Here is a 27,798-nt window from a genome sequence, read left to right as displayed (position 1 = left end):
ATATATATATATATATATATATATACACATGTTGTGCTGTGACATTTCAACATGATGTTTGAACCAGGTCTTCCAAATGATAAATTCATCCTGAATAATGTCGAATAATGATTCAGGAAATCTCGTTATGTTATGCCTTTAAAATATACTCAAATATAGATATAAATGTTTCACTGAGTTCAATAAGTAGGTTTTAGAAAGATATTGATGTAAAGAGGAGTTTTTCAAGATAAAGTCTTAAGAATATGATACAGCTGGTGTGAGGTTGTCTGACCCTGTAACGAAGTTGAAAACCTGTTTAGCATTTTCATTGTACCTGGTAAATCTATTCTCCACTGATACAATTTGCAATGATTGTTTGCCTTTGGCTAAACAAGCTCGGTTTCATTGTATCTGTTCCAGATGGTAAAATTAACTCAGTAGGTGGTATGGAACAAACATAGATAACTCTGTCGAGGTTATCTACATCACAGTAAGACGCAAGAAACTGTTTGTAAATTACAAACTGAGGGGGATGACGTGACCCTCCCACCTATAGGAATAAATGGTTTTGCATACCTGACCTGTGGGGGTTGGGTTCACGTGTGTTTGCTCTTCCCCTCCCACTTATTCAAATCATGAAGGGATATAAGGACTGATTCTTGAGACTGTCAGTAGAGCGAGCTATGATGTCGGGCAGGCAGCATGTTTGTCTCTCCCATCACAGTGTGCATATTCATGGTAGTTTTGCTGTAAATAGATATTTTTAATAAAACGATTTAAATGAACCTTTGGGGTAACGACCCCTGATTTCCCTCCACACCATCACACATTCCATTACAGGACAATACATTAAATCATGCACATCTTCCATGAACCTTTTGAACCGTGAGTTCCTTGGACTTTCGGCACCCCTACCCTGGGCTCCCTGGAGGAAAATCACTGAAAAGTTAAAATTTGTTTTATTTCGGTTTTCTTCCTGTAATAAAATGTTTTTCTAGCCCTGTAATTACAAATAAATGATATTTTGAATCATAGACTGTCTTACGTTCTTATTTTTTGAATTTATCACCAATACGCTACTTTGTGGAGACAGTCAAAGCAGCAGTTATTATCTGGCATTCCGATACACAAGCAATCTCGACAAAAACCTCCCTCGCACTTCCTGAGCAATTAGCGGCGACGCAGACCAACAATTAGGTGTAATATAACGGAGCCGCTAAGTGCGCAGGAAATTTATCATGATTTGTTTGTAAACAAGACAAAATTAGCCTAAGACCCAGGAGAAAACGATCTCCATGATGAGCCTTGGACCATGAAACTAGATGGTATTCATAGAATACTTGCCCTGCGCAGTCAACTTGGTGTAAGCCAACTCTTCTATTTTTGAATGTTTTTTTTTTTGATCCAATATGGCTGCCAGACCACGTGAGCGATGACATCATCAATTTATATTCTCTAAATAATTGTTGCATAGATCATGCTCAATAAATTTCAAACTGATCAGACTAAGCACTGTCCCTGTCGAATTATGACGTCATAATTATGGCACCAATGACGTCATCGTTAACAACATCTATACCCAATGCAGAGTTCTTTACAATGAGCCACGTTTCAATTTAAAAATACTGACATGGCACATACTTTACTTCACTGAAATGCATACACAAATGTTATATTTTCGTCAAAAATCGTCGGAATTTTGTCAAATCTTTCTTTTGCCAAATCAATCTTTTGCCGAATTTTGCCAAATTTTGCCAAATTTCCTCGGCACACCCGAGCTCCTCACCACATACAAGGCTTTCATCCGCAGCTCAATGGAATACTGTTCTCCCCTATGGGCTGGTGCTCCTGCCTCACACCTGGCTCGGCTTCACGCTGTTGAATCCAAAGCTTTCAAAATCATTGGAATCTCCCGCGATGAAGCTATCTCTGAGGGCCTTTCACTCACTCACCGCAGGCAGGTAGGTGGTCTTTCTGTCTTCTACCGACTCCTCTCCGGCCTTGCTCCCCCAGCTCTCTCTGTGCTCTGTCCCCCAAATATTCCTACAGGTCGCACAAGATCTGCCAGCAACCCTCTGATGGTTAAACTGCCGAAATCTCGGCTCTCTGCTCACCTTCACTCTTTCATTCCTCTTTTCTCCCGCCTCTGGAACAAACTCCCACACTCCCTTCAATCCCTCTCCTCCCTCCAGGTCTTTAAAACAGCTGTTCACCACCATCTCTTATCTTCCCCCATCCAAAACCTTGATCTTTTCTACCCCCACTAATTCACCCCAGATCCACCTTGTTTGAAATTCCAACTTCTTTCCTGGAAATCCTGGCAGTGTCCATATGTTTATACCTCTCCCACCCCCCCCCCCCCCCCCCCTTCACATGCCTCCCCCCCCAAAGCCCTCTCCCTCCCACAGATCTCTCGATGTCTCCATATCTCTCGGTCCCTGCTCTCAAATGTTGTGTTTGTGTCCTTCCCCCTCTCTCCCCATCTTGTCTACCGCTCCCGATGTTATTTGTTTTATGTGTCTGTTTGTCTTTCTGTGTGATTAATGTTCGCTCTTTCACGAGCCTCGATCTTGTATAAAAAAAAAAAAAAAAAAAAAAAATCTGTTTTGGTCGTGTGTTAATATACCTCAGCGATTGACAAATCTAAAATCAGAATTTTATTTGAGGTCAAAATGACCCCGTGAGGTCGCTCCGTACTTTGCCTGCTCGTCATGTGCAGTGTGATAATTAATTATACTAGGGCATGCCCGTACTATATCTATATCTAAAATTATATCCCCCCCCTCTATTTACATGAAATGGTTTGGTCCAAAGCGAACGGCTTGCGAGTACGGTGACAATCCCCCCCCTCTATTTACATGAAATGGTTTGGTCCATTCGCAAAGCCAAAGCGAACGGCAGTTACGAATCGCAGTTACGATGAATCGCAAAGTAGTTTTAATTAGTTTTAAAACATAGTTTAACGCCAACATAGTTTGCCAACGTGAAATAAATGAATACGCTCTCAAATGTGCCGTCCGAGGCAGAGTCTGTTCGGCACGTTCGGCACACGTGATAGCTCGCTGCTCTCTGATTGGTTGAATCGTTTTTTGGACATAGCTCGGTAACTACTTGTCCGATTAATATGAAACCTTGAAAAGGCACATCCTCGGGTCCCCAGCAATATACCTGGCAAGTTTCAAGTATATCGGACCGGTAGTTGTCGAGAAACAGCGGTCGCATACACACACACACACAGACAGAGATTAGTGGAATTATAGATAGATGCCCACTCTAGAAGACTCTTCTTCTTCATGCAATAACAACTTCTAGCTTCCAGACCATACATCCAAAATATTTTCGTTTAATTATTTATATCTGCCAAACCACGTGACCTATCGAAAATTCCAAAAGGTCATTTTAGTAGACTGATAGGCTGAACACATCTCTGAAGTTTCCCCTCAATAGGATAAAAAATGAGGGAGGAGCTTGGTTTTTAAAGTTTATGCTTAAAAACATCATAACTCCGAAACCATGTGACGCATGACGTCATGCTCCCTGACTTTTTTGTTTGTCATGGGTATGCGATTCTGCCTGCAAAGTTTGGCCTCGATCTGTTCAGTCGTTTAGGAGAAAATTGGATTTTAGTGGTTTTTCAGGCTTTTCACTCAAAACAATATGGCGTCCGAACCACGTGACCTACGACGTCATTATCATTTTATTTCTGCATCAATTTATATTGAGAAGATGCTCAAGAAATTTCATCCTCATCGAATAAAGTTTTTACTTGTCGAATTATGACGTCATAACAGCAGGACCTATGACGTCATCATTCACATATGTTATTCCGCATGGAGAGTTCTTTGCAATGAGACCTGTCTCAATTATTTATGTGCAGTGGTTTTTGAGATTATAGAGGTGCAAAGTTTTTTTGTTTTTTTTCCCCCAAGATGGCACCCATACCACGTGACCTGTGACGTCATAATATTCACTAAAATATTCTACAGGAGGAGGCCCTCCTATGGTGAAAATTTCATGTCAATCAGACCACCGGTTGCCGAGAAAATGAATTTTTTAAATGCAGACATGCACGTACGTACGCACGCACGTACATACCTGAATGCTTGACCCTGCCTTTCGCTTCGCGAGCGCAGGGTAAAAATAAAATAAAATAAAAGCATGTGGTGGCAGGTAGACCGGCCACCAGGGTTCCTACAGTTAAATATCCACCAATCAGCACGACCACCCATATATCTCTGAATCGATCTATATTTCAAATATTCAAATGGTGCTCTATAACGAATTTTCTACATGCTGCACTGTCTACGAGTAATCACAGACGTATATATATACAGTCATGTGAAAAAGTAAGTACACCCCATGTAAAGTTTTGACTTTTTCAACATATTTCAACATACAGCTATTTGATCTTCATTTCAACAATATCTATGTCAATATCAACAATAATGATAGATTAAGGTAATATAATATAACAAATATCATGAAACATTTACATTTTGTAGTCCATTGTATAATTTAAATAAACAAAAATGCAAATTTCGCATGTGGAAAAAGTAAGTACCCCCTTGGCTCTAATAGGTGGTATTGCCCCCTTTGGCAGAAACAACCTCAAGTAGGCGTTTCTTATAACTGCCGACCAGTCTCTGACATCGACTGGGAGAAATTTTTGCCCACTCCTCCATGCAGAATTCTTTCAGCTGTGCGATGTTTGAGGAGTTTCTTGCATGCACAGCTCGTTTCAAATCCCCCCCACAACATCTCGATGGGATTGAGATCCGGGCTTTGACTTGGCCATTCCAGAACCCTCCACTTCTTTCTTTCTTTTCAGCCATTCCTTGGTAGATTTACTGGTATGTGCAGGGTCATTGTCATGTTGCAAGGTCCACCTTCGGTTGAGCTTCAACTTTCCGTCAGATGGCCTCACATTATCCTCAAGCACCCTCTGTACAATGAAGAATTCATAGTGGATTCTATGATGGTGAGCTGCCCAGGCCCTGATGCAGCAAAGCTGCCCCAAGCCATAATATTTCCACCACCATGCTTTACAGTTGGTATCAGGTTCTTGTGGTTAAATGCTGTCTTTGGTTTTCGCCAAACATGTCTTCTGGTACTGTGGCCAAATAGCTCTACCTTTAACTCATCTGTCCAGAGCACATTGTTCCAGAAGTGCTGGTCTTTGCCTAGGTGTTCATTGGCAAACTTTAGTCTTGCCCTGATGTTCTTTCTGGACAGCAAAGGTTTCCTCCTGGCACACCTCCCATGCAGATCAAATTTGTGCAACCTCTTTCTAATGGGAGACTCATGCACTTTGACATCAACAGTGGCAAGAGCTATCTGTAGGTCCTGTGATGACATTCTGGGGTTCTTAGAGACTTCTTTCAGCATCTTGCGGTCTGCTTTCGGGCTGAACTTGCTGGGGCGGCCTGGCCTGAACAGGGTGGCAGTTGTTTGGAATCTTCTCCACTTGTAGATGATCTTCCGGACAGTCGAATGATTGATTTCAAATTGTTTGGAGATCTTTTTAAATCCCTTCCCAGACTCGTAGGCATCTATAACCTTCTTTCTGAAGGCCTCAGAGAGCTCTTTTGATCTCGGCATTGTGATGCCGCGTACTTCAACAACAAAGAGCAAACCAAACAAAATGTCTGAGGTTTAAATAAGACAAGTTCCTCCAAGACCTCTCTAACGATGTTCTAATCATTTGCACCTGAGCTGGTGCACCTGATTCTAATTTTAGGTATTTGAAGTAGTGATAAATGTAAGGGTGTACTTACTTTATCCACATGCGAAATTTGCATTTATGTTTATTTAATTATACAATGGACTACAAAATGTAAATGTTTCATGATATTTGTTATATTACATTGAAGGAGCTGTGCTCCTACGCGAGTCGAAAGGATTGACATGACAAAAGACGGGAATTCGTCCGAGTTTCTTTATTGAGCAAAACCAAAACTCGGGTACTCTGAGAAGCCCGTTTATCGGGCAGCAATATATATATGCACTCAAACACGTCATGCCGGAGCGTTTGCTCGGGAAAGGCGAGACTGGGCATGCCCGGGCGGCCTGGGCGAGCCCGGGAAAGGCGAGTCTGGTCATGCCCGGGAAAGGCGAGTCTGGACGTGCCCGGGCGGCCTGGGCGAGCTTGGGAAAGGCGAGTGATCGCTCCATGGTTGCATCTTTGGCAGGTGTAAGGCGATTGTGTATGCTCAGCAGCAACCGCTACACGCGCCCCCCCAGAATCGACTTGCACCGGCAGGGTCAATTTAAGGGGGGTCCTGATGACCCGGCCGAAGCGACCCCTGGAGGGTCGTGGGGGGGGGGGGGGGTCCGGTGTGGTGGTGGGTGGTCGAGTGGGTGGAACCGCGGACGGGGGGCGGCCTCGCCGCGGAGGAAGGGCCAACCGTGGTGGTTGGTCGACGTCCACGTGCGCCGGCTTGAGGCGGTCCACCGAAATCCAGTCTGACCTGCCGCCGACGTCGACGACGAAAGACTTGTCGTCCCGTCGCAGGACCCGGAAGGGCCAGTCGTACAGTGGCGGAGTGGCCCCCGGTGTGCGTCATGATGCACAAAAACGTACTCCACTGTGCGAAGCGCTGGGGGGACGTTGGCACGGGGGCAAACCGTCGGGCGGCCTCCTGGAGGTCCGAGCGCTGGCGAGCCGCGGACCAGGGACTGGTAGCGTCGGGCACGAACTCGCCCGGGACGCATAGCGGCTGGCCGTAGACGAGCTCGGCGTTGGAAGCCTGGAGGTCCTCCTTGGGGGCCGTGCGGAGGCCCAAAAGGACCCACGGCAGCCGGTCGGCCCAACCGCCGTCCTGAAGGCCGGCCATGAGCGCGGCCTTCATGGAGCGGTGAAAACGCTTGCACAACCCATTGGCTTGGGGGTGGTAGGCCGTGGTATGGTGGAGCTTGACCTCCAGGTTGCGGGCGACCGCGCCCAACAGCTCGGAGGTGAACTGCGGACCGCGGTCCGAAGAGATGTCCGCCGGTGCGCCGAAACGGGCGACCCAGGTGGCGATGAAAGCCTGCGCCACGTCGGCGGTGGTGGTGGAAATGAGGGGAACGGCCTCTGGCCACCTGGTGGTCCTGTCCACCATGGTGAGCAGGTGTGTGAAACCTCGTGATGGGGGAAGGGGGCCCACCAGGTCCCGTTGACGTGGTCGAAACGCCGTTCGGGCACGGTGAAAGGTGCCAGCGGGGCCTGGGTGTGGCGGTGGACCTTGGCCCGCTGGCAGGCCGTGCAGGCATTGGCCCAATCGCGGACGTCCCGTCGAAGTCCGTGCCAGACGAAACGCGCCGACACCAGCTTCTGGGAAGCTTTCCGGCCCGGGTGGGAAAGGCCGTGGAGGGAGGCGAAAACGCGGCGCTGCCAGGTAATTGGCACGACGGGGCGAGGCTGGCCTTGGGAGACGTCGCAGAGCAGGACAGTGTCCGCGAAAGGGACGTCGGCCAGGCAGAGGCCCGTGTCCGCCACCCGGAGGGCTTGCACCGTGGTGTCGGTGGTCTGGACGGCCGCCATGAGTGCGAAGTCCACGCCGAGGTGGACCGCGTTCGCGCTGGTCCGAGAAAGACAGTCGGCCACGGCGTTGTCTTTTCCGGCGACGTGCCGGATGTCCGTGGTAAACTCCGACACGGCGGAGAGGTGGCGCTGCTGGCGGGCCAACCACGGCTCCGTGACTTTGGCCATCGCGTAAACCAACGGCTTGTGGTCGATGAAAGCCGTGAACGGGCGGCCCTCCAGGAGGTGGCGGAAATGGCGAACGGCCAGGTATAGACCGAGGAGCTCGCGGTCAAATGTGCTATATTTTAGCTCGCTCGGCCGGAGTTGCCGGCTAAAAAAAGCGAGCGGCTGCCAAACCGCGTTCACCCATTGTTCATGTACGGCACCCACCGCATAGTCGGTGGATGAGGGCGATGGGAGCGTCGAGCACCGGGTGAGCAAGCAGCATTGCGTCGGCGAGGGCCAGCTTTGCGCCTGTGAATGCCGCGTCCATGGCTGCGGACCAGACGACGTCATGCTTGGCCGGCTTGCCCCGGAGGGCTTCGTAAAGGGGCCGCATGAGCTGAGCAGCGCGGGGCACGAAACAGTGGTAGAAATTCACCATGCCGAGGAACTCCTGCAGGGCCTTGATGGAGCGGGGACGCGGGAACTCGGTGATGGCCTCGACCTTGGTTGGCAGCGGCACGGCCCCGTTCCTGGTGGCCCAAAAAGTCAACAGCCGTCGTGCCGAAGTGGCATTTGGCCGGGTTGACGATTAAGCCGTGCTCGCTGAGGCGCCCGAACAGTGTTCAGAGGTGGAGGAGGTGCTCGGCCCGGGACGTGCTGGCGACGAGGATATCGTCCAGGTAGACAAAGAGGAACGGCAGGTCGCGCAGCACGCCGTCCATCAAGCGCTGGAACGCCTGGGCCACGTTCTTGAGGCCAAACGGCATCCTCAGGAATTCGAACAGGCCGAACGGCGTGATGACGGCCGTTTTTGGGACGTCGGCCGGCCTGACAGGTACCTGGTGGTATCCCCGTATTAAGTCAATTTTCAAGAAAATGACCCGCCCCGCCAAACGGGCGGAAACGTCCTGGATGTGCGGGACCGGATACCTGTCGGGGGTGGTAATGTCGTTGAGGCGGCGGTCGTCGCCACATGGGCGCCAGCCGCCCCCCGGCTTTGGCACGATGTGCAGTGGCGAGGCCCACGCGCTATTGGAGCGCCGCACGATTCTGAGGTGCTCCAACGCGTCAAACTCGGCCTTTGCCACGGCGAGCTTGGCCGGGTCGAGGCGGCGGGCTCTGGCGTAGACCGGCGGGCCCGTAGTTGGTATGTGGTGCTCGATACCATGTCTCACTGCGACGGCCGAAAACGTCGGCCGCGTGAGGGCCGGGAACTCTGCGAGCAGGCGAGCAAACTCGTTCGTCGCCGGGAGGGCGCATGCTAGTTCGGTCGGCGCGGAGCTGCTCATCGTGCATGCCAGGGAGCTGAAAGTCTCAGCGTTGACAAGGCGACGCCGTTTGACGTCGACCAGCAGCCCGTGCGCGCAGAGGAAGTCGGCGCCTAGCAAAGCCATGGGCACGCTCGCCGTCACAAAGGTCCAATTAAAGCGCTGGCTGCCGAAGCAGAGGGTGACGTTGCGCGGGCCGAAGGTGCGGATGGCCGATCCGTTGGCAGCGACCAATGAGGGGCCGCAAACGGCGGTCTGCCTGTCCTGCTCGGAGGCGGGTATGACGCTCAGTTGGGCGCCGGTGTCACAAAGGAAACGCCGCCCGGACGCTTTGTCCTTGATGAAAAGCAAGTTGCCCGAGTGGCCGGCGCTCATGGCTGGTAATGAACGCCGGCCCGGCCGTTTCCCGACTTGCCGAAAGTGCACGGGGGTCGGCATGTCCGAGCCTTGTGTCCGAACCTGGCGTGGTAATAACACCACGCCTGGTCAGGTGGAGGCCCCGGCCGTCGTGTTGGAAGCGGTCGGCGCGGCGTGGTGGCCGCCAGTTGTACCGGCAGTTCGGCCTCCAACCGCACCGGGCGCTCCGGCGCCATGGGCGTCGCCTCTGACGGCGTCGGGCTCCAGGCAGCCACCCCGATGTGCTGGCCTGCCGAGGAGATCTTGTCGGCTTCCCTGGCGAGGGCGCGGGGATCCGTGATCTGCGTGCCTGCCAGGGCGAAGCGTACCTGGCTCGGCAGCTGGCGGAGGAACAGCTCTCGGAAAAGAAAATCCGGGGAGTGCTCACCGAGCAGCGAGAGCATGTAGTCCATTTGCTCGGATGGGCGCGTGTCGCCGAGCTCGGGCAGGTCTAGCAGGCGTCGTGCGCGTTCTGCCGGTGAGAGGGCGAATGCGTCGAGGAGGAGCGTCCTCATCGCGCCATACTTGTCAGCGGCTGGCGGGTGCTGGAGGAGGCTCAGGGCGCGGGCCGCGGTGGCAGAGCCGAGTGCCGCTACATGGTGGAAGCGGGTGTCGTCGGCGGTAATGCCTCGCAGGGCAAACTGGGAGTCCGCCTGGGCGAACCAAACCGCTGCATGAGCTTCCCAGAAGGTAGGCAGTTTAAGGGCAACTGCCGTGTCCATGTCGGGGGTCACCAGTGAAGGAGCTGTGCTCCTACGCGAGTCGAAAGGATTGACGCGACAAAAGACGGGAATTCGTCCGAGTTTCTTTATTGAGCAAAACCAAAACTCGGGTACTCTGAAAAGCCCGTTTATCAGGCAGCAATATATATATGCACTCAAACACGTCATGCCGGAGCGTTTGCCTGGGAAAGGCGAGACTGGGCGTGCCCGGGCGAGCCCACGAAAGGCGAGTCTGGACAAGCCCGGGAAAGGCGAGTCTGGACGTGCCCGGGCGGCCTGGGCGAGCTCGGGAAAGGCGAGTCCGGGCATGCCCGGGAAAGGTGAGTCTGGGCATGGCCCGCCCGGGAAAGGCGAGTCTGGACGTGCCCGGGCGGCCTGGGCGAGCTCGGGAAAGGCGAGTCCGGGCATGCCCAGGAAAGGCGAGTCTGGGCATGGCCCGCCCGGGAAAGGCGAGACTGGGCGTGCCCGGGCGGCCTGGGCGAGCCCGGGAAAGGCGAGTCTGGACATGCCCGGGAAAGGCGAATCTGGACATGCCCGGGAAAGGCGAGTTTGGGCATGCCCGGGCGGCCTGGGCGAGCCCGGTACAGTGATCGCTCCATGGTTGCGTCTTTGGCAGGTGTAATGCGATTGTGTATGCTCAGCGGCAACCGCTACAACATCACCTTTATCTATCAATATTGTTGAAATGAAGATCAAATAGCTGTATGTTGAAATATGTTGAAAAAGTCAAAACTTTACATGGGGTGTACTTACTTTTTCACGTGACTGTATTTATATATATATATACTAATGGAGTATTGGTTACACACGTAGTACATAATAAATATCAGCTTTATGATTATAGGCAAGCATTACCAACCTCCATTTGCAACCAGCCATTACTATATATATATATATAAATACATACATATATGTTTTTAAAATAATGTATGTACTGTATGTAAAAATGTCTCCTTAGTAATAGTTTTGCCATTTACATTGAAATTCACTAACTTGTGGTTTAATCTGTTATCTGTAGCTCCCCCTGTTAGCATCCAACTATTGCTGTTTTAATCTCTTGATAAGCTCAGTGCTGTGTGTGGTTTCTCTCACAGTGCTAATTATCTCACCTTCTTCGGAATGTTGCTGTCTAAGAAAGGCATTTGTACAATGTGGAATGGAAAAGCATCTCGTTTATCAAATAATTTGGTGTGAAACTTATTATTATTGATATTTATTTGTAATTCTCAAACAAAATTGAAGTGAAAGTTTGGTTTTCCTTTTTTAATTCAAGCTAATTTGTATATATATATATATAATTTTACAGGGAAATGGGAAAATTATATATATAATTATGAAGCTGATCAAATACAAATCCATCATTAATTGCCAACAAATAATCAATGAATCTAAAGATGTTTCCACATCTTCGTGCAGTTGTTAGTTTATTCCTGCACATGTTCTGGACTCAATCAGACTCGTACATGTGCAGGAACAAATTTGCAAAGAAAGGGGCCGGATCTGAACCCATGGGTATCCCCACTATCTGATAGAGTATCTTGTTGCCAAATGTAAAGAAACTGTTGTTGAGGAGAAATCGAATATTTTCTTGAAGTTTACTTTTTGAAAAACTGCATGAATATTGATTTGCCTCTGCAGACCAGTTTGCTCATTTTGTTAGACTGTAATGTATATTTTATTACCTCCTGCAAATGCTTTATTTACTGCTCTGTCCCATGCGTTCCTGAGCTTGTCATGTGGAATATTTGTGTATCATGTGGACAAATCAAAAGTTGATAGACATTCAGCCTTACCCTTGTTATTAATGTTGTGTTTACCTTGCATGGGTACGACTTTGATCGCTAATCCACGATATCTGTTCCACCCTTTGTGAAAACTCTTATATCTTGATACAACCTTCATTCGCTCAAAATAAAGACGCGCGCGCACACACACACACACACACACACACACACACACACACACACACACACACACACACACACACACACACACACACACACACACACACACACACACACACACACACACACACACACACACACACACACACACACAACAATAATATTGAGTGCCAAATTTGGTTGTATGAACTAAATAGTGTTCCATTTATCACGTTACAAATGTCGATACACCCGGCACATTTATAGTGGAGCGAACTTTTTGATGACCTCGACCTTGACCTAATATGACCATGACTTGATAACCAGGACACTGACACTAACATTGGGGCATGTGGAGGAGCATTAGATAATGATATAGAGAAAATGTGATTGTGACAAACTGAAAGATATTGAATGCAGCAAATAACCGGTTGGGTGTGTGACGAGGACAAATAGATTCGATTTGGGTGAAGATCTGAAAATGGATTCTGATATGAGAATTATTTAATTTTTTAAGTGATTCTTCACCATTGGGAGATATGGCCAAAAACGATACATAGCAGAATATAATGAATGAATGATCGTTTTAAGGCCATTTTCCCCTCTAGAGCGGGGGTTAGCCTTGTGGGCCCCATGACAATCATGGTTCCCGGTTTGAGGCAATGTTTTTATGGCCGGATGCCCTTCCTGACGCCAACCCTTGGTCATGCTCTTATGATGCGCAGGGATACGGTGTACCTATTCTAAATCGGTGTACACACCGTGATCATTCATCCCAGCAAGCTGGTACTCAATTTGCCGACCTCGGAAGGATGCTGAGTGGCTGAGTCAACTGGCTGGCAACTGGCAACAACAACAATGGCAACTGGCAACAATGACAGGCTGAGTCAACCCCCCTGGCGTTAATTCAGCGATCGATCGGGATTCGAACCCAGGATCCTAGGATCCCAAGCCGGCACCCTAACCACTAAGCCAACACCAGGCTTAGCAGGATATATCAATAAGTTATGGATGGATTTGGACGAAACTTGTTGGACATGTTGTGTGTGTGACAAGGAAGAATCGATTATATTTTGGTGAAGATCTGAATATGGATTCGGATATGATAATTATTTAATGTTTAAGTGATTCTTCACCATTGAGTGATATGGCCAACCAGGCGGAGGTATGCTCTCTACTGAGTGCCGTTCTAGTTACCTATGGAAAGATGTATGTGCTGTTTAAAAAGAATGGGAAAATTTCAGTCTATGGCACATAGCACCGAAAAATTGCGCACTATGCGGCAATTGTAGACCCGATTTTTATAAAAATTAGTATCAAAATGTGCGCAACACTAACAGTAAAAAGTCATGAAAGCTCATTCCGAGAAAAACAATTCTGCCAAAATATGGCGGAAAAAGTGGAGGGGGGCGGAATCCTCCACCTGATTATTGTTAAGACCATGGCGACATCAAAGTGAGAATTTTGCGAGGAGATTGATATTTTTTCCAGGATTGCATTATGACAGCAAATATACATACAGTGGTAGATTGTCGAAAGATGAAGCTATACAAAACTAACATGTCGAATCTAGCTTTTTAAATTAACTCTCACATTCAGCCGCTGCATGGATTTGGCATGTTATGTAACAGCAAGCATCCTGATCGAGGTGAAATCATTTCGTCTGGGCTGGCAGTTACTGGGAGACTTAACAAGTCAAAAGAACCCCAAACTCTTGAACTGTGTCTGAAAAAATGATGGATTCAAATATAAAAACCAACACAAATTCCAATTGCCCCCACTCCACCTTCTCATGTGGATTAAATAGAAGGCCAAACACCTCAGACATATGGCTGTTAATCTGGCAGAAAATGATTTGGTCCAACCAAGTTAACATTCTCATGCATGGGCAGGCAAAGACGACAAGTGACGACAGAAAGATGTAAATGGTCAGAGCATCAGCAAGCGTAGGGCAAGTGTGAAATAAGAGTATGCTCAGAATCGTCAGCTGCGACGACGTACGAGTCAGTGGCAAACGACTTTTGAAGAAATTGCACAAAATCTATTTGGGCTTCCATCACAGTGGCCTTCAGTTCCAAGTGTAATATCTCTGGCCGATATTTAATGTACAGAGGAATGTTTAAACAACGACTGCCAGCCGAAGTCTAAAGAATGCCACGAAAACAGAGGGTCCATGTGTAATTAATCGGGCTCTTTCATGCATTTTGATTTTCCACTGATATTTACTGTTCTTCACAGTGTTTGCTCAATGCGTAATTGGATTTTTATAGAATTCCCTAGTTCATTCCTCCTTCATCCAAATGAGCTCTCATTTTTTTGCTATGCGTTGTTTAATGCAAAGGATCGATGAAAATATTTGTTGATGTGTGCGAATACAACACAAGAAAAACCTGATCATATTTTGTGATGCGACAATTTCAACCTCGTTTTTTTAATAAAGCGAAGCAAAGAAAGTGAAGGCATAACGAGAAAATTATTGAAAGCCAATTGTATGCATGTTCAAAATGCATGGCAAGATGCATTTTGGAAAGTAATACCAAGCAAATCGATTTTGTAATACCAGATTATGATATAATGTATGGATCAGATAGATGGTGGACGAAATCAACAAAACATTGATCGAGGTATGCGTTAGCTTAAAACTGACGTTATGGGAGTTAACCCTCTTCTACTCAATTAATGACTGAAATATCAGCTCCTCTTTGCTTCCCAGAGTGGTTAGCATACGTCCATAAAAATTTTGTTGATTAAATCCATTGTTGTATGATAGCTTGGTGTTGGCTTAGCGGTTAGGGTGCCAGCTTGGGATCCCGGTAGATTGCTGAATTAATGCCAGGGGGGTTGACTCAGCCTGTCATCCTTCCGAGGTCGGCAAATTGAGTACCAGCTCACTGGTAATTCCCTGTGTGTCGCAAGAGGCGACTAACAGGGTTGGCGGCAGGAAGGGCATCCGGCCGTAAAACCGCTTCAAAAAGGGGACCATGGTGCCCAAAAAAAGGCCAACCCTGCTCTGCAGGGAAAAAATGGCCTCTGAAGGTCGTTCCATCCATTGTTGTACGCAAGACAGACCGACACTAGCCTTCGCGAGCAAGAAGTTCTTCATTATACTGCATGGCATAATAGGGTCTACTATATAGCAAGAGCAAACTGTAGTAGGCCATTATAATTGAAGAAAAAGTAATTTCTGCAGTATTCTGAAAACATTTTTCATGATTGCAGTGCTTCATCCACAATTTTTATTTGAATTGCCATGTACCGCTTTGTGAATATGTGGCAACTTTGCAGTGACTTCTAGTTTTACATGCATCATTTTCTACATGAACAGACGGTGCAGGCAGAATCAATTCACCAAGCTTGTTCCTCACATACTGACGAGCTCCTAATGGGCGAGGTTTAAAAATCAGGAAGAACCAATCAACTCTGAGTACGTGAGGATGAAGCACCACTGTGAAGAAGAAGACGTTTACGCAGACTCTCTCCTCTCGAGGGATTTTGAGCTAAAAGGACGTGATAACGTGGAGCGGATTAATACTGCACTTCACCGTTCTTTGGTCTCCCTTGGGACTATCAGCAGAGTGCTACTTCATCACCCGCTCACTGTTCACGACAATTTATTTTTTTTTTTCTTTTGTATACAAGATCGAGGCTCGTGAAAGAGCGAACATTAATCACACAGAAAGACAAACCGACACATAAAACATAACATCGGGAGCGGTAGACAAGATGGGGAGAGAGGGGGAAGGACACAAACACAACATTTGAGAGCAGGGACCGAAAGACATGGAGACATCGAGAGATCTGAGAGAGGGCGAGGGCTTTGGGGGGGGGGGGCATGGGAAGGGGGCGGTGGGAGAGGTATAAAACATATGGACACTGCCGGGACTTCCAGGAAAGAAGTTGGAATTTCAAACAAGGTGGATCTGGGGTGAATTAGCGGGGGTAGAAAAGATCAAGGTTTTGGATGGGGGAAGATAAGAGATGGTGGTGAACAGCTGTTTTAAAGACCTGGAGGGAGGGGTGGGATTGAAGGAAGTGAGGGAGTTTGTTCCAGAGGCGGGAGAAAAGAGGAATGAAAGAGTGAAGGTGAGCAGAGAGCCGAGATTTCGGCAGTTTAACCATCAGAGGGTGGCTGGCAGATCTTGTGCGACCTGTAGGAATATTTGGGGGACAGAGCTCAGAGAGAGCTGGGTGTGCAAGGCCGGAGAGGAGTCGGTAGAAGACGATCACTTTTCGATCACTTATTGCCCTGGGGAACATCCATTTTGTTTAACCACCGCTCTGGTCATCCTGAAGCATTGGTATTTCTGTCTCCTGACAAAACGATCACTTTTCGATCACTTATTGCCCTGGGGAACATCCATTTTGTTTAACCACCGCTCTGGTCATCCTGAAGCATTGGTATTTCTGTCTCCTGAAAAATCACCATTTCACGACGAGTTTATCCGCCGAGACCTTCAACCAGCTTCTGGGGAGCATTGGCTGCATCCTGGTGGAACATCCACCTTTACTCCAGTTTTGCCACATTCGTCAAGCGTTGACGGAGATGGAGGATTGTCAGGAAGCCTCTAACCACCGTATGATCACACTTGAGCAGAAATTCACACACATAATTTATACAACTTCAATTGGAGAAATGAATGTTACTCTTGAAGAATGCAAGTAATTATACAGTGGAAAAAATTGGGAAAAGATTACTTTGAACAAAATTAACAAAATAGCAAGCAAAATTAACCAACGGATGACGCATTTTACTTCGACTTAAAACGTTGATATTAAAGCGCGGCGTTACGCGCGCTGCTTGTGAGCAAGGAGGAAGCGGACAAGCGGTAACATATAAACGCCTTTATTCAAGACTACACTGTAACACTGTACCGCTCCGGGCTGGGCGCCCGGTGTCTCTCATGAGGCCACGCCTACCCCTCGGACGTGGCCACCGCCCACTTGGTGCGTGGAATGATGTCACCACGCCAGTGGGCTTTTGTGTCCGCCACACGCGCCCCCCCAGAATTCCCGCGCACCTGGAGGGCCAGTTTGCGGGGCAGACGAATGACCCGGCCGAAGCGCCCCCTGGCGATCGGCGGCATCCGGGGTGCAGGGATGCCAGGTGGGATGCCCCTGGCTGCTCCTGGGATGGGTGCAGGACCGGGGGGCGGCGTGGCGGCGGGGCTGGGCGGTGCCGGGGGTCCGCCCGCAGGAGGGCGGCCCCGACGTGGGGGTCGGGCCACTGGCGGTGGATGGTCCACATCGAGGTGGGCCGGCTTGAGGCGGTCTACCGAAACCCGGTCAGGAGTACCGCCGATGTCCAGGGTGAAGTGCTTCGCCCCGGTCTCCAGCACGCGGAAAGGCCCGTCGTACGGGGGCCGCAGTGGTGTCCGATGGGCATCGTGGCGGACGAAGACGTACTCCGCCGTGCGAAGCTCCGGGGCGACGTGCGTCGGTGGGTGCCCGTGGCATGCCGTTGGCACCGGGGCGAACCTCTGGGCGGTCTCTTGCAGAGCGGAGCGCTGCTGTGCCGCGGACCATGGTGCCGTGGAGTCGGGGAGGAACTCGCCCGGCACCCGCAGCGGTTGCCCGAAGACCAACTCCGCCGCGGATGCGCGCAGGTCCTCCTTGGGCGCCGTCCGGAGGCCCAGCAGGACCCAGGGGAGCCTGTCGACCCAGCCGCCGTCGCGGAGGGTGGCCCGGAGCGCGGCCTTCAATGAGCGGTGAAATCGCTCACACAGGCCGTTAGCCTGGGGGTGGTAGGCCGTGGTTCGGTGCAGCCGGACCCCGAGCCCCTGCGCAACCGCCCCCCAGAGCTCCGAGGTGAACTGGGGGCCGCGGTCGGATGAGATGTCTGAGGGGGCGCCGAACCTGGCGACCCAGGTGGCGATGAAAGCCTGCGCGACATCGGCCGCCGTTGTCGACGCCAAGGGCACGGCCTCCGGCCACCGGGTGGTGCGGTCCACCATGGTGAGGACGTGGGTGAAACCCCGCGAGGGGGGCAGAGGTCCCACCAGGTCCACGTGGACGTGGTCAAACCGGCGTTCCGGCACCGTGAACGGGGCCAACGGGGCCTGGGTGTGCCGGTGCACCTTGGCGCGCTGGCACGCGAGGCATGTCCTGGCCCAGCCGCGGACGGCCTTCCGGAGGCCATGCCAGACGAACTTGTCGGCGATCAGCCTTTGGGAGGCCCTCGCGCCCGGGTGGGACAGGCCGTGGATGGCGTCAAACACCTGGCGCTGCCAGCCCGCGGGCACAATGGGGCGAGGACGCCCGAGGGAGACGTCGCACAAGAGGGCCGCGCCCGCGCCGTCGAACGGCACCTCGGTGACGCGGAGGCCCGTGACGGCGGTCCGCAAGGCCTGGACGTCGGGGTCAGCGGCCTGGTCCGCTGCCATCCGGGCATAGTCGATGCCGAGGTGGACTGCGTGGGCGACGGCCCGGGAAAGGCAATCCGCCACCGGGTTGTCCTTCCCCGCGACGTGCTGGATGTCCGTCGTGTACTCGGACACGGCCGAGAGGTGACGCTGCTGCCGGGCCGACCACGGCTCGGTGACCTTGCCCATCGCGAAGATCAGCGGCTTGTGGTCGACGAAGGCAGTGAACGCCCGGCCCTCGAGCAGATGGCGGAAGTGCCTGACCGCCAAGTGAAGTCCGAGCAACTCGCGGTCGAAGGTACTGTAACGGCGTTCGGGCGGGCGAAGCTGCCGGCTAAAGAACGCCAGCGGTTGCCAAGCTCCACGCACCCATTGCTCGTGCACCGCGCCCACCGCGTAGTCCGAGGCATCGGTGGTGAGGGCGATCGGTGCATCGGGCGCCGGGTGCGCGAGCATGGTGGCGTTAGCCAAGGCGAGCTTCGCGCCCGTGAACGCCGTGTGCATCTGCTCGGTCCAGGTAACGTCGCCTTTGCCCGGCTTACCTCGGAGAGCTTCGTGCAGGGGGCGCAGGAGCTGGGCGATACGGGGCAGGAACCGATGGTAAAAGTTCACCATGCCCAGGAACTCCTGCAGCCCTCTGATCGTGCGGGGGCGCGGAAACCCCTTCACCGCCTCCACCTTGGCCGGCAGGGGGACGGCTCCGTGCCTGGTGACACGGTGCCCCAGAAAATCGATTGTGGCGGCGCCGAACCGGCACTTTGCGGGGTTCACAATCAGGCCATGCTGGCCCAGGCGTTCGAAGAGCGTGCGGAGGTGGCGTAGGTGCTCTTCGCGGGACGCGCTGGCGACGAGGATATCGTCCAGGTAGACGTAGACAAAATCCAAGTCGCGCAGGACGCTGTCCATCAGTCGCTGGAACGCCTGAGCCGCATTCTTCAGACCGAAGGGCATGCGCAGGAACTCGAAGAGTCCGAATGGCATGATGACCACCGTCTTCGGGACGTCCTCCGGCCTGACGGGGACCTGATGGTAGCCGCGTATGAGGTCCACCTTCGAGAAGAAGGACCTGCCCGCCAAACGGGCGGAAAAGTCCTGAATGTGGGGGACGGGGTAGCGGTCGGGAGTCGTGGCGTCATTGAGACAGCGATAGTCCCCGCACGGTCGCCATCCCCCGCCGGGCTTCGGCACGATGTGCAGCGGCGACGCCCAAGCGCTCTCTGAGCGCCGAACGATGCCGAGTCGCTCCAGGGTAGCGAACTCCGCTTTTGCCACCGCCAGCTTCGTCGGCTCGAGGCGGCGTGCCCGGGCGTAGACCGGTGGCCCGACGGTGGGGATGTGATGGGCCACCCCGTGCTTGACGGCCCCCGCCGAGAAGGTGGGCCGCGTGAGGGCCGGGAAACCGGCGAGGAGGCGGGTGAATGCGTCCGCTGCCGGAAGCGTACAGACCAACGTGGCCGGAACCGAATCGTTCGGCAAGCCGCTTGGCAAGCCGCTCGTTGAGCTGGGCAACGCACATGCGAGCGAGCTGAACGTCTCGGCCTGGACAAGCCGTCTGCGCTTGACGTCGACCAGGAGCCCATTAGCGCACAGGAAGTCCGCGCCAAGCAGTGCCATGGGCACGTCGGCGGTGACGAACGTCCATCGGAAAACCTGCCCTCCAAACCGCAGAGAGAGGCAGCGTTTTCCGTACGTACGGATGGGCGTCCCGTTCGCGGCAAGCAGCGCGGGGCCCCCACCCGCGGCGTGCTTGTCTGACATGCCGGCGGGAATGACACTCACCTGTGCTCCCGTGTCGCACAGGTAACGGCGCCCGGAGAAGGTGTCCGTTATGAACAGCAGGCTGCTCGAACGGCCGGCGCTCATCGCCACAATTGAGCGCCGGCCCGGGCGTTTCCCGACCCGTTGAAGGAGCACGGCGGATGACACCGCCGAGCTTCGTGGCCGAACTTGGCGTGGAACCAGCACCAGGTGGTGGAGCTGGAGGAGCGCGGCTGGCTCCGCCAGGCCGGTGGAGTCGACGGGTTTCCCCGCGGTGGCGGTTTTCGCCGCGGCGGTGGGCGGGGCGTGGCGGCGTTCACGAGGTGCGTATCAGCATGCTGCTGAACCACAGCGTGCTGTAGAAGATGATGCTGTGGAACAGCAGCGTCGAAGGCCGTGACGGCCACGCCAACGCTCGCCCGCGTGTCCGAAGCGGCGAAGTACTTGTCCGCCTCGGCCGCCAATGCTCGGGGTTCCGTTAGCCCGGTCCCGGCCAACGCGAGGCGAACCTGCGCTGGAAGTTGGCGACGGAAAAGCGCCCGGAATAGCGAACCGGGGGCTTCGTCGCCCAACAGTGACAGCATATGGTCCATTCGGACCGACGGGCGCGTCTCACCGAGCTCGGGGAGATCCAGGAGGCGGTCGGCCCGTGCGTCGTCCGTGAGTCTGAACGTGGCTAGGAGTAGCCGCTTGAGTGCCTCGTACTTGTGGCCGTCCGGTGGGTGGCGAAGGACGGACACAACTCGAGCGGCCGTGCCGGGCCCGAGGGAGGCGACGACGTGGCAGTAGCGCGTGTCATCGCCGGTGAGGTGCCGAAGCTGAAATTGGGCTTCGGCCTGGACGAACCAGACTTCGGCCTGAGCCTCCCAAAATTCCGGAAGTTTGACGAAGGCGGCCATGGCGATGGCGTCGCGTGTGGAAGGATCGCTCCGGCAGATCCAACGTCGAGGGTCACCAATAAAGCGCGGCGTTACGCGCGCTGCTTGTGAGCAAGGAGGAAGCGGACAAGCGGTAACATATAAACGCCTTTATTCAAGACTACACTGTAACACTGTACCGCTCCGGGCTGGGCGCCCGGTGTCTCTCATGAGGCCACGCCTACCCCTCGGACGTGGCCACCGCCCACTTGGTGCGTGGAATGATGTCACCACGCCAGTGGGCTTTTGTGTCCGCCACAATATAAAGCACTGACGAACAACCACAACCACTAAAATACAGGTTTTCCATCTTGGGAGGGAATAAAATGCAAGAATCACTGTGCCATGAAGTCAGCATCTTTCTTTTTGTTTTCAAGCCAAAATCTCTAAGTTTACACTTATCAAATGCTCATTGGAAAAAGGAAAGAAGCACAATTAACAGAACAGTATTATGCTTTTCAAACAAAGATAAAACTTGCAATATGTGGTCACTCTGCAATGATTAATTTGTGCACATTAATTCACTTGTGTATTCATTGGAACACACACACACACACACACACACACACACACACACACACACACACACACACACACACACACACACACACACACACACACACACACACACACACACACACACACACACACACACACACACACACACACACACACACACACACACACACACACACACACACACACACGTTTTCTTCATTGCTTTTCCTGAGATCATTCTACAAATGTGAGAGGGCCCACCTGTGAGACTGCGCAGACGGAGTTCTTTGAGGCCACTGCGAGGGCGTCGACGACGCAGACGCGAGCTTTTGTGGTAGTTAACAAAGACGGAGAGGGCATACATGCCATTGAACAGCTTGGTTCCACGGATGATACGCAAGTTTTCCAGCGGCAAGAAGTCAAACTCGTTGAGGCTAATGAGAACATAGCCCGAAACTTCACGAATCGACTGTGGGTGGGTGGTTGGAAGAAGACGATGGGATAGGGTTGTGGGTTCACTGTAGGATACATTCTTACGTCATGCCATGAATGGGCGGACGAAATTTGAACAATGCAAAATGTCAACATCTTTGTATTATTGTGTTAACAACCACAGGCATTAATCTCCTGCTGTAGCTTTGGAAGAGTATGGAAGGACAAGGTAAAGAAAATGGTAATGAGGCCGAGTTGGTCTTTCATTGGCATTCCAGCATTCCCCTATTGGGTTTTCTTATGCCTAACTTTCTCTGATTAGGAGAAAGCTTTTTGTTGGCCTCCTGAGCTGAGGCATCGATTCAAAATCCCAAGGAACCATAAGCAACTCCCCCTGCAAATGACTCGAGTCATCTTTGAAAAGTTGAACAATGTGTATTTGTAGCTCATTTGAAACCGACTAATGATTGATGGGAAAATGTGAGAGCAGGTAAATAGGGTTTCTACTGTTGTACAACCTTACCAGATTACCTCACATGAACATGGGCCGTGGGTCTTGGCAATGCACAGGATAAGGTTAAAATAATAACAATTATTATTATCCATGTTAATTCCTTCAATCATCTCAGCTCAACTCCTTAAACAACTTAGCATTAACTCATCAAACAATTATTTTGTCTCAAAATATAATGGAATGAAATTTCTCTTCATCACATTTCTTAACAGTAACAGAAGGCGATGCCCATTCTCAATGCTAATTGGGCGGAATACCTTTCCTCCATAAAACTTGGTTAATAACTGCATCCAAAGCATTAACAAAGTTTAACTGGAATGTAACTTTAAATGAATAATTTGACCATGCCCCAGCCATTGGTCTTCATCATGAAATTGGATGCACTTCCTATGTATGGATGGCACAGACATTCAATATACACATAACACAAATCCTTAAAAAATCTACCAATATACAAACTTATAAACCGACTAGCCGAGGTACAACCGACTAGCCGGCGTTGCCGGTCAATGCAGGGTCGCTTTGCTGATGGGAATATTGAGAGAGGAAGGAGAGGAGAGAGAGGAGGGAGAGAGGACAAAGAGGAGAGAGAGAGGAGAGAGGAGAGAGAGAGGACAAAGAGGAGAGAGAGGGGAGAGAGAGGACAAAGAGGAGCGAGAGAGGAGAGAGAGAGGAGAGACAGAGAGAGGAGAGAGAGAGGAGAGAGGGGAGAGAGGAGAGAGGAGAGAGAGGAGAGAGAGGGAGAGAGAGAGAGGAGTGGAGAGACAGAGAGTAATGGATATGAGACAGAGAGGATGGGGGAGAGACAGAGGGGGTGGGCGAGAGACAGAGAGGGGGGAAACATAGAGGATGGAGGAGAGACAGCGAGGGTGGAGGTGAGACAGGCGTGTGGGAGAGAGAGAGACAGAGACAGAGAGAGAGAGAGAGAGAGAGAGAGAGAGAGAGAGAGAGAGAGAGAGAGGGAGGGAGGGAGAGAGAGAGAGAGAGAGAGAGAGAGAGGCATTCAGTTGGGGTCCGGAGGTAGAGGGATGGAAGAGGGAAGACGATATGGGAGGAGAGAGAGGGGGGGGGAGAAAAGGGGGGGGGGAGAAAAGGGGGGGGATAAAAGGGGGGGGGGAGAAAAGGGGGGGGGGAGAAAAGGGGGGGGAGAGAAGAGAGTGAAGCCTCAACACATGTCGCTGTACTGTACACTCACTCCCCCATCCGTTCCCCTTTAAACCAACATTTCAACAATAAAAGGGCCATTCAAAAGCTTTCCGGGTTGCTCTCATCAGGGAAAAATGCAAACAGAACGAATCAATAACAGAAAACACGTTTTATAAGTACAGAATAATAAGCTCAATGCTCATTGGTTGATACAGGTGGCACCCATTAGCCAATAGAATAGGAGGATGGATTAATCTATCAACGATTCACCATTATTGATCCACGGAGTTGATATGGTCAAAACAAATACAATGTGCACACAAATTCCTTTTGTCGACAGTCTGTGGATTACTCAAAAGTTAAGATCCCATTGCTGAAGCACAGGGAACAGCAGCCATACTTTTAAATTGACACTGTCGGCCTTATTTGATTCTCAAAACGTTGAGACACTTCGTACGAGGTATGTAAAAATATATATATATTTTTTTTTAAACAAAGAAAAACATCGCTGCGTGATGACGTCATGTGTAGTGACGTCTTTTTTACATACCTCGCATGCAAGCAAACATCATTTGGCTTGTACCAGTCATTGCAATGCCTCGCAAATTCTGGTGAGCAATAATTGAGTTTATAAGCGACACGTCACTGTGTCCAGCAGACAGAAAGTAACTGCGTTTGACGTCTCAAGATGTAACGCAGCTTCATATGGCGACCGGCGGTTTCTGGGCTGTTGGAGAGAAAGGCGTGGCTTATTTAAAAGGCGGTGCTTGTGGTTTTTGGGGAGAGTAGGGGAGGCGGGGCCTGTAGAATGGGAATGGGCGGCTCTTATGACCAACAGACCAAGCCACAGACGAACTCAGCTTTATATACAAGACTACCTGAGATACCTGTTCTACACCCGGGAAAATCTGAGTATGTGGGGATTGGGGAAGTATATACTATATAGTCTGAGTGGAAATCCTGGTGAAATCCTGAGCCTGGGGAAATCAGAGTATGTGGGGCGGAGGAGATTGTAGGTGTTAAAAGTTCAAGGAGGTAGAGATGAACATCTGAGTTTATTCAAACAACACAGTGACTGAACACGCAAGCCTTGGGCTGTTCGGCATCATCGAGCAGCAGACTCCACCTACCCGGAAACGGAAACAGGTTTACATCATACGTCATGTGTAATACCAAAGGGTTTTGCAGTATCCAACATCTCCCCTTCTGTTCAAACCGACGACATATGGAGGAGGTTTCCAAGAGGTGACAGTCCCCCAAATCGATCAACATGCATGAGTACATACGACCATCAATAAAATCAATCAGCATGAGTACATACTATACCATCCCTGCCCATAACCATACGTGTGGTGACAAGAACACAAAGCAATATAGGGCAACAGTTCATGCATAACAATTTACAAATGGAGTTGCGTAGGTGCCCGGTGATCGCGTGGGCTGTGACAGAGTGATAAGCCCACGGCAGTTTCACATGATAGTCCCAGCGATGTCCAACACCGATGACCACACCCGTCTTATCCCAACGCCAATGCCTCGTCTGTGGATCTTGTATCAACACCTCGGTGCCGACACGAAATGGCATGAGAGGTTTGGGCGATCGGTCGTAATGCGTGCTGGTTTTCACCAGTATCTCGGCGGCTTTCGCATCACACTCGGCAGCAGCCATCTGCCACTCGGGTGCAAAAGTGCGCTGATGTCCAGGGACAGCAGTACGTGTTGGATGCCCGAAGATAATTTGAGCTGGTGAAGTTCCAGATGTTTGTGGCATGTTTCGTCATTCGAGCAAGCCGCGGCAAAATGTATCATCGTCGAGATTGCTGTTGTGTGTAGTCTTAGCGACCAGTGTCTTAATGGCTTTGACCGCTGCTTCTGCATGTCCATTCGATCGTGGAAGGTGTGGTGTGGAGAAGCCATGGTTAACTCCCCAACGGTCCATTAATTTTCGTAATTCATAGGATGCCAATTGTGGGCCGCCATCGGTTTCGAAGACGAACTGGGACACCCAGATCCACAAAGAATAACCGTAGAGCTCAGATGAGGTCACGTGATGTGGGGTCACGCGTGAAAAAATAGATGCATGGCATATCTGTACATAGCCCTGTACATAGTCTTCTGTCCACTACGCGGCCGTTATAAGAACTCGGTCATTCAGCGCAATGATTATTCCTGAGACATTTACTGTATGCTACGTAGGTGCATAAATAGATGGTCCGTATCGCCACTTGGTTTAAGGCTTGCTTGTGCTCATCTGTAAACCCATTACTGATTCAGATGCATGCTGAATATTGATATGATGATCGCTGGTTCTCTTTACAAGTATTGCTTGGGATCGATTGAAATTAAACTCATGAACTGAGCCAATGTTGTAACTCTGATTTTACAACAATTAATCTCAATCGTCTCTTGTCTTGATCGACAACGATATGATGAACATATCGGCATTCGAACGAACATATCAAACATTCGCCGGCACAACGATAAGCTGATTCTCGTCCCGATCTTCGGAGCGGATCCTCAAGCATCGGAATCGGCTGCCCAGCTCCAGCACTGGCTTTGACTGCTGACAAGTTACCTGGGGCCCCAAGCTGATCTCACAGATGAGACCAAGCTCGCAGTTCTTAACTCTCGCATCTCACATTCTGTTTATCAGTACATTTCTCAGTGCGTCACATACGCTACTGCTGAAGCTGAAGCTGAACTATGTCGAATCTACATCAAGACTCGAAGCGTGGTTTACACCCGATACCTGCTCTCTTCACGATGACCGGACCCTTCGGAGTCCATCGACCACTTCATTCAGGACCTCCGCCGATTAGCAAAGGACTGTACAGGTGAACCTAGGTCCCATGAACAGGTCTGTGACGATTTAATGAGAGATTCATTTGTTTCCGGGATACACTTGCCGATAATACGTCAAAGATTGCTGGAAACTACCGACCTAACTCTTCAGACAGCTCCTAAGTTGGCGCTCGTTTACTACGAGGCGCAGACACAATCGGAGGCATACGATCGCCCGTACGTCACTGCGGGGCTAACCAGTGAGCGACCGGAGAGGGCTGAGGCAGCGGAGCGAGCGGATGCTGAACCTCCGCTGGAATCGGGGACAAAGGACACTCTCGAGGCTTCGGGCCCGAGCGTGACAGCCGCTGCTGCCGCGACCCCATCTGCCGGGAGTAACGCCAAGTGCTATTTTTGTGGAAATCGAAATCATTTGAGAACAGTTTGCCCCGCGCGCGAAGACACATGCCATTCGTGCTCATGGAAAGGTCATTTTTCAAAGGTATGCCGATCAACACAGGTGCCGGCGAACTTGCTCGACATTGTCCGTGCTTTTCGCACAGTCCGGGGCACAATCGGCATCTCACGCGACCTTGACTCGGATCCACCCGCAGCCTGCGAGGCGCCGTCGAGCGCCCTTGACTGGGATCCCCCCGCGCAGGCCTCGCACTGCATAAACGCCATTTACGGGAACTCTTTCATTGCCCGAGGGGCGATCCGCACCACGTTCGACACTAGCTGGCGTCCGACCCGCACGCGTGGCTCGATCGCCACCTCTGGATGTTTCGACAACTACAGGGCCACCGGGTTGTCCAACGCTCTTATTCCAGTCATGATTGAGGGACAGATGGTCGACGCCTTGATCGACACGGGCTCTACTGACAGCTATGTTGACTTGCGGCTCGTCCAGAAGCATGGCTGGCCAATTCTCGGGACAACGCGCAGGATTTTCCTGGCTTCCCAAGCTCTTTGGCTGCGTACCAAAGGCGAATGCTGGCTGAAGCTAGTGATCAATGGCCGAATGTTTCCGGATGTGCATTTAATGGTTTTACCAATGTTATGTGCAGAAGTACTACGAGGTCACGATTTTCTCCGTCGACCTGGATGGTTAGAAATTGAATTTGGTGGTAACAATACTCTCTCTGTGTGTGCTCTGGCCGGGATGGAAATTGATCCGCTGTCGCTGTTTCCAAATTTGACTCCTGTCTGCACCCCGGGTGCCGTTAAATCGCGACGATACTCGCGGACTGACACACAATTTATAGCGGAGGAAACTAGCCGACTTCTAAAGGAGGGTATAATCGAACCTAGTCGATCGCCTTCGAGGGCTCAAGTTCTGGTAGTCCAGACAGAAAATCATCGCAAACGCATGGTAATCGACTACTCGCAGACGATTAATCGGTTTACGCAATTGGACGCCTACCCAGTCCCTGGATTGGATTCCCTGGTTCGGCAGGTGGCACAGTACTCGAT

General features: G+C 51.1%; 1 protein-coding gene across 1 annotated transcript in view; it reads right to left on the bottom strand.

Moving 5' to 3' along the window:
• LOC137430349 (receptor tyrosine-protein kinase erbB-4-like) overlaps positions 1-27,798 on the bottom strand; it is a 724,268-nt gene that overhangs the window by 313,692 nt on the left and 382,778 nt on the right. The window contains exon 3 of the mRNA XM_068121152.2: positions 21,714-21,921. Within this exon, the coding sequence (XP_067977253.2) occupies positions 21,714-21,921 (208 nt within the window). The remainder of the gene's footprint in view (positions 1-21,713; positions 21,922-27,798) is intronic.

Source organism: Myxine glutinosa, chromosome 6 (assembly GCF_964187855.1).
Source record: "Myxine glutinosa chromosome 6, kmMyxGlut1.1, whole genome shotgun sequence".
Taxonomy (NCBI): domain Eukaryota; kingdom Metazoa; phylum Chordata; class Myxini; order Myxiniformes; family Myxinidae; genus Myxine; species Myxine glutinosa.
This window is presented reverse-complemented; position numbering and strand designations above follow the sequence as displayed.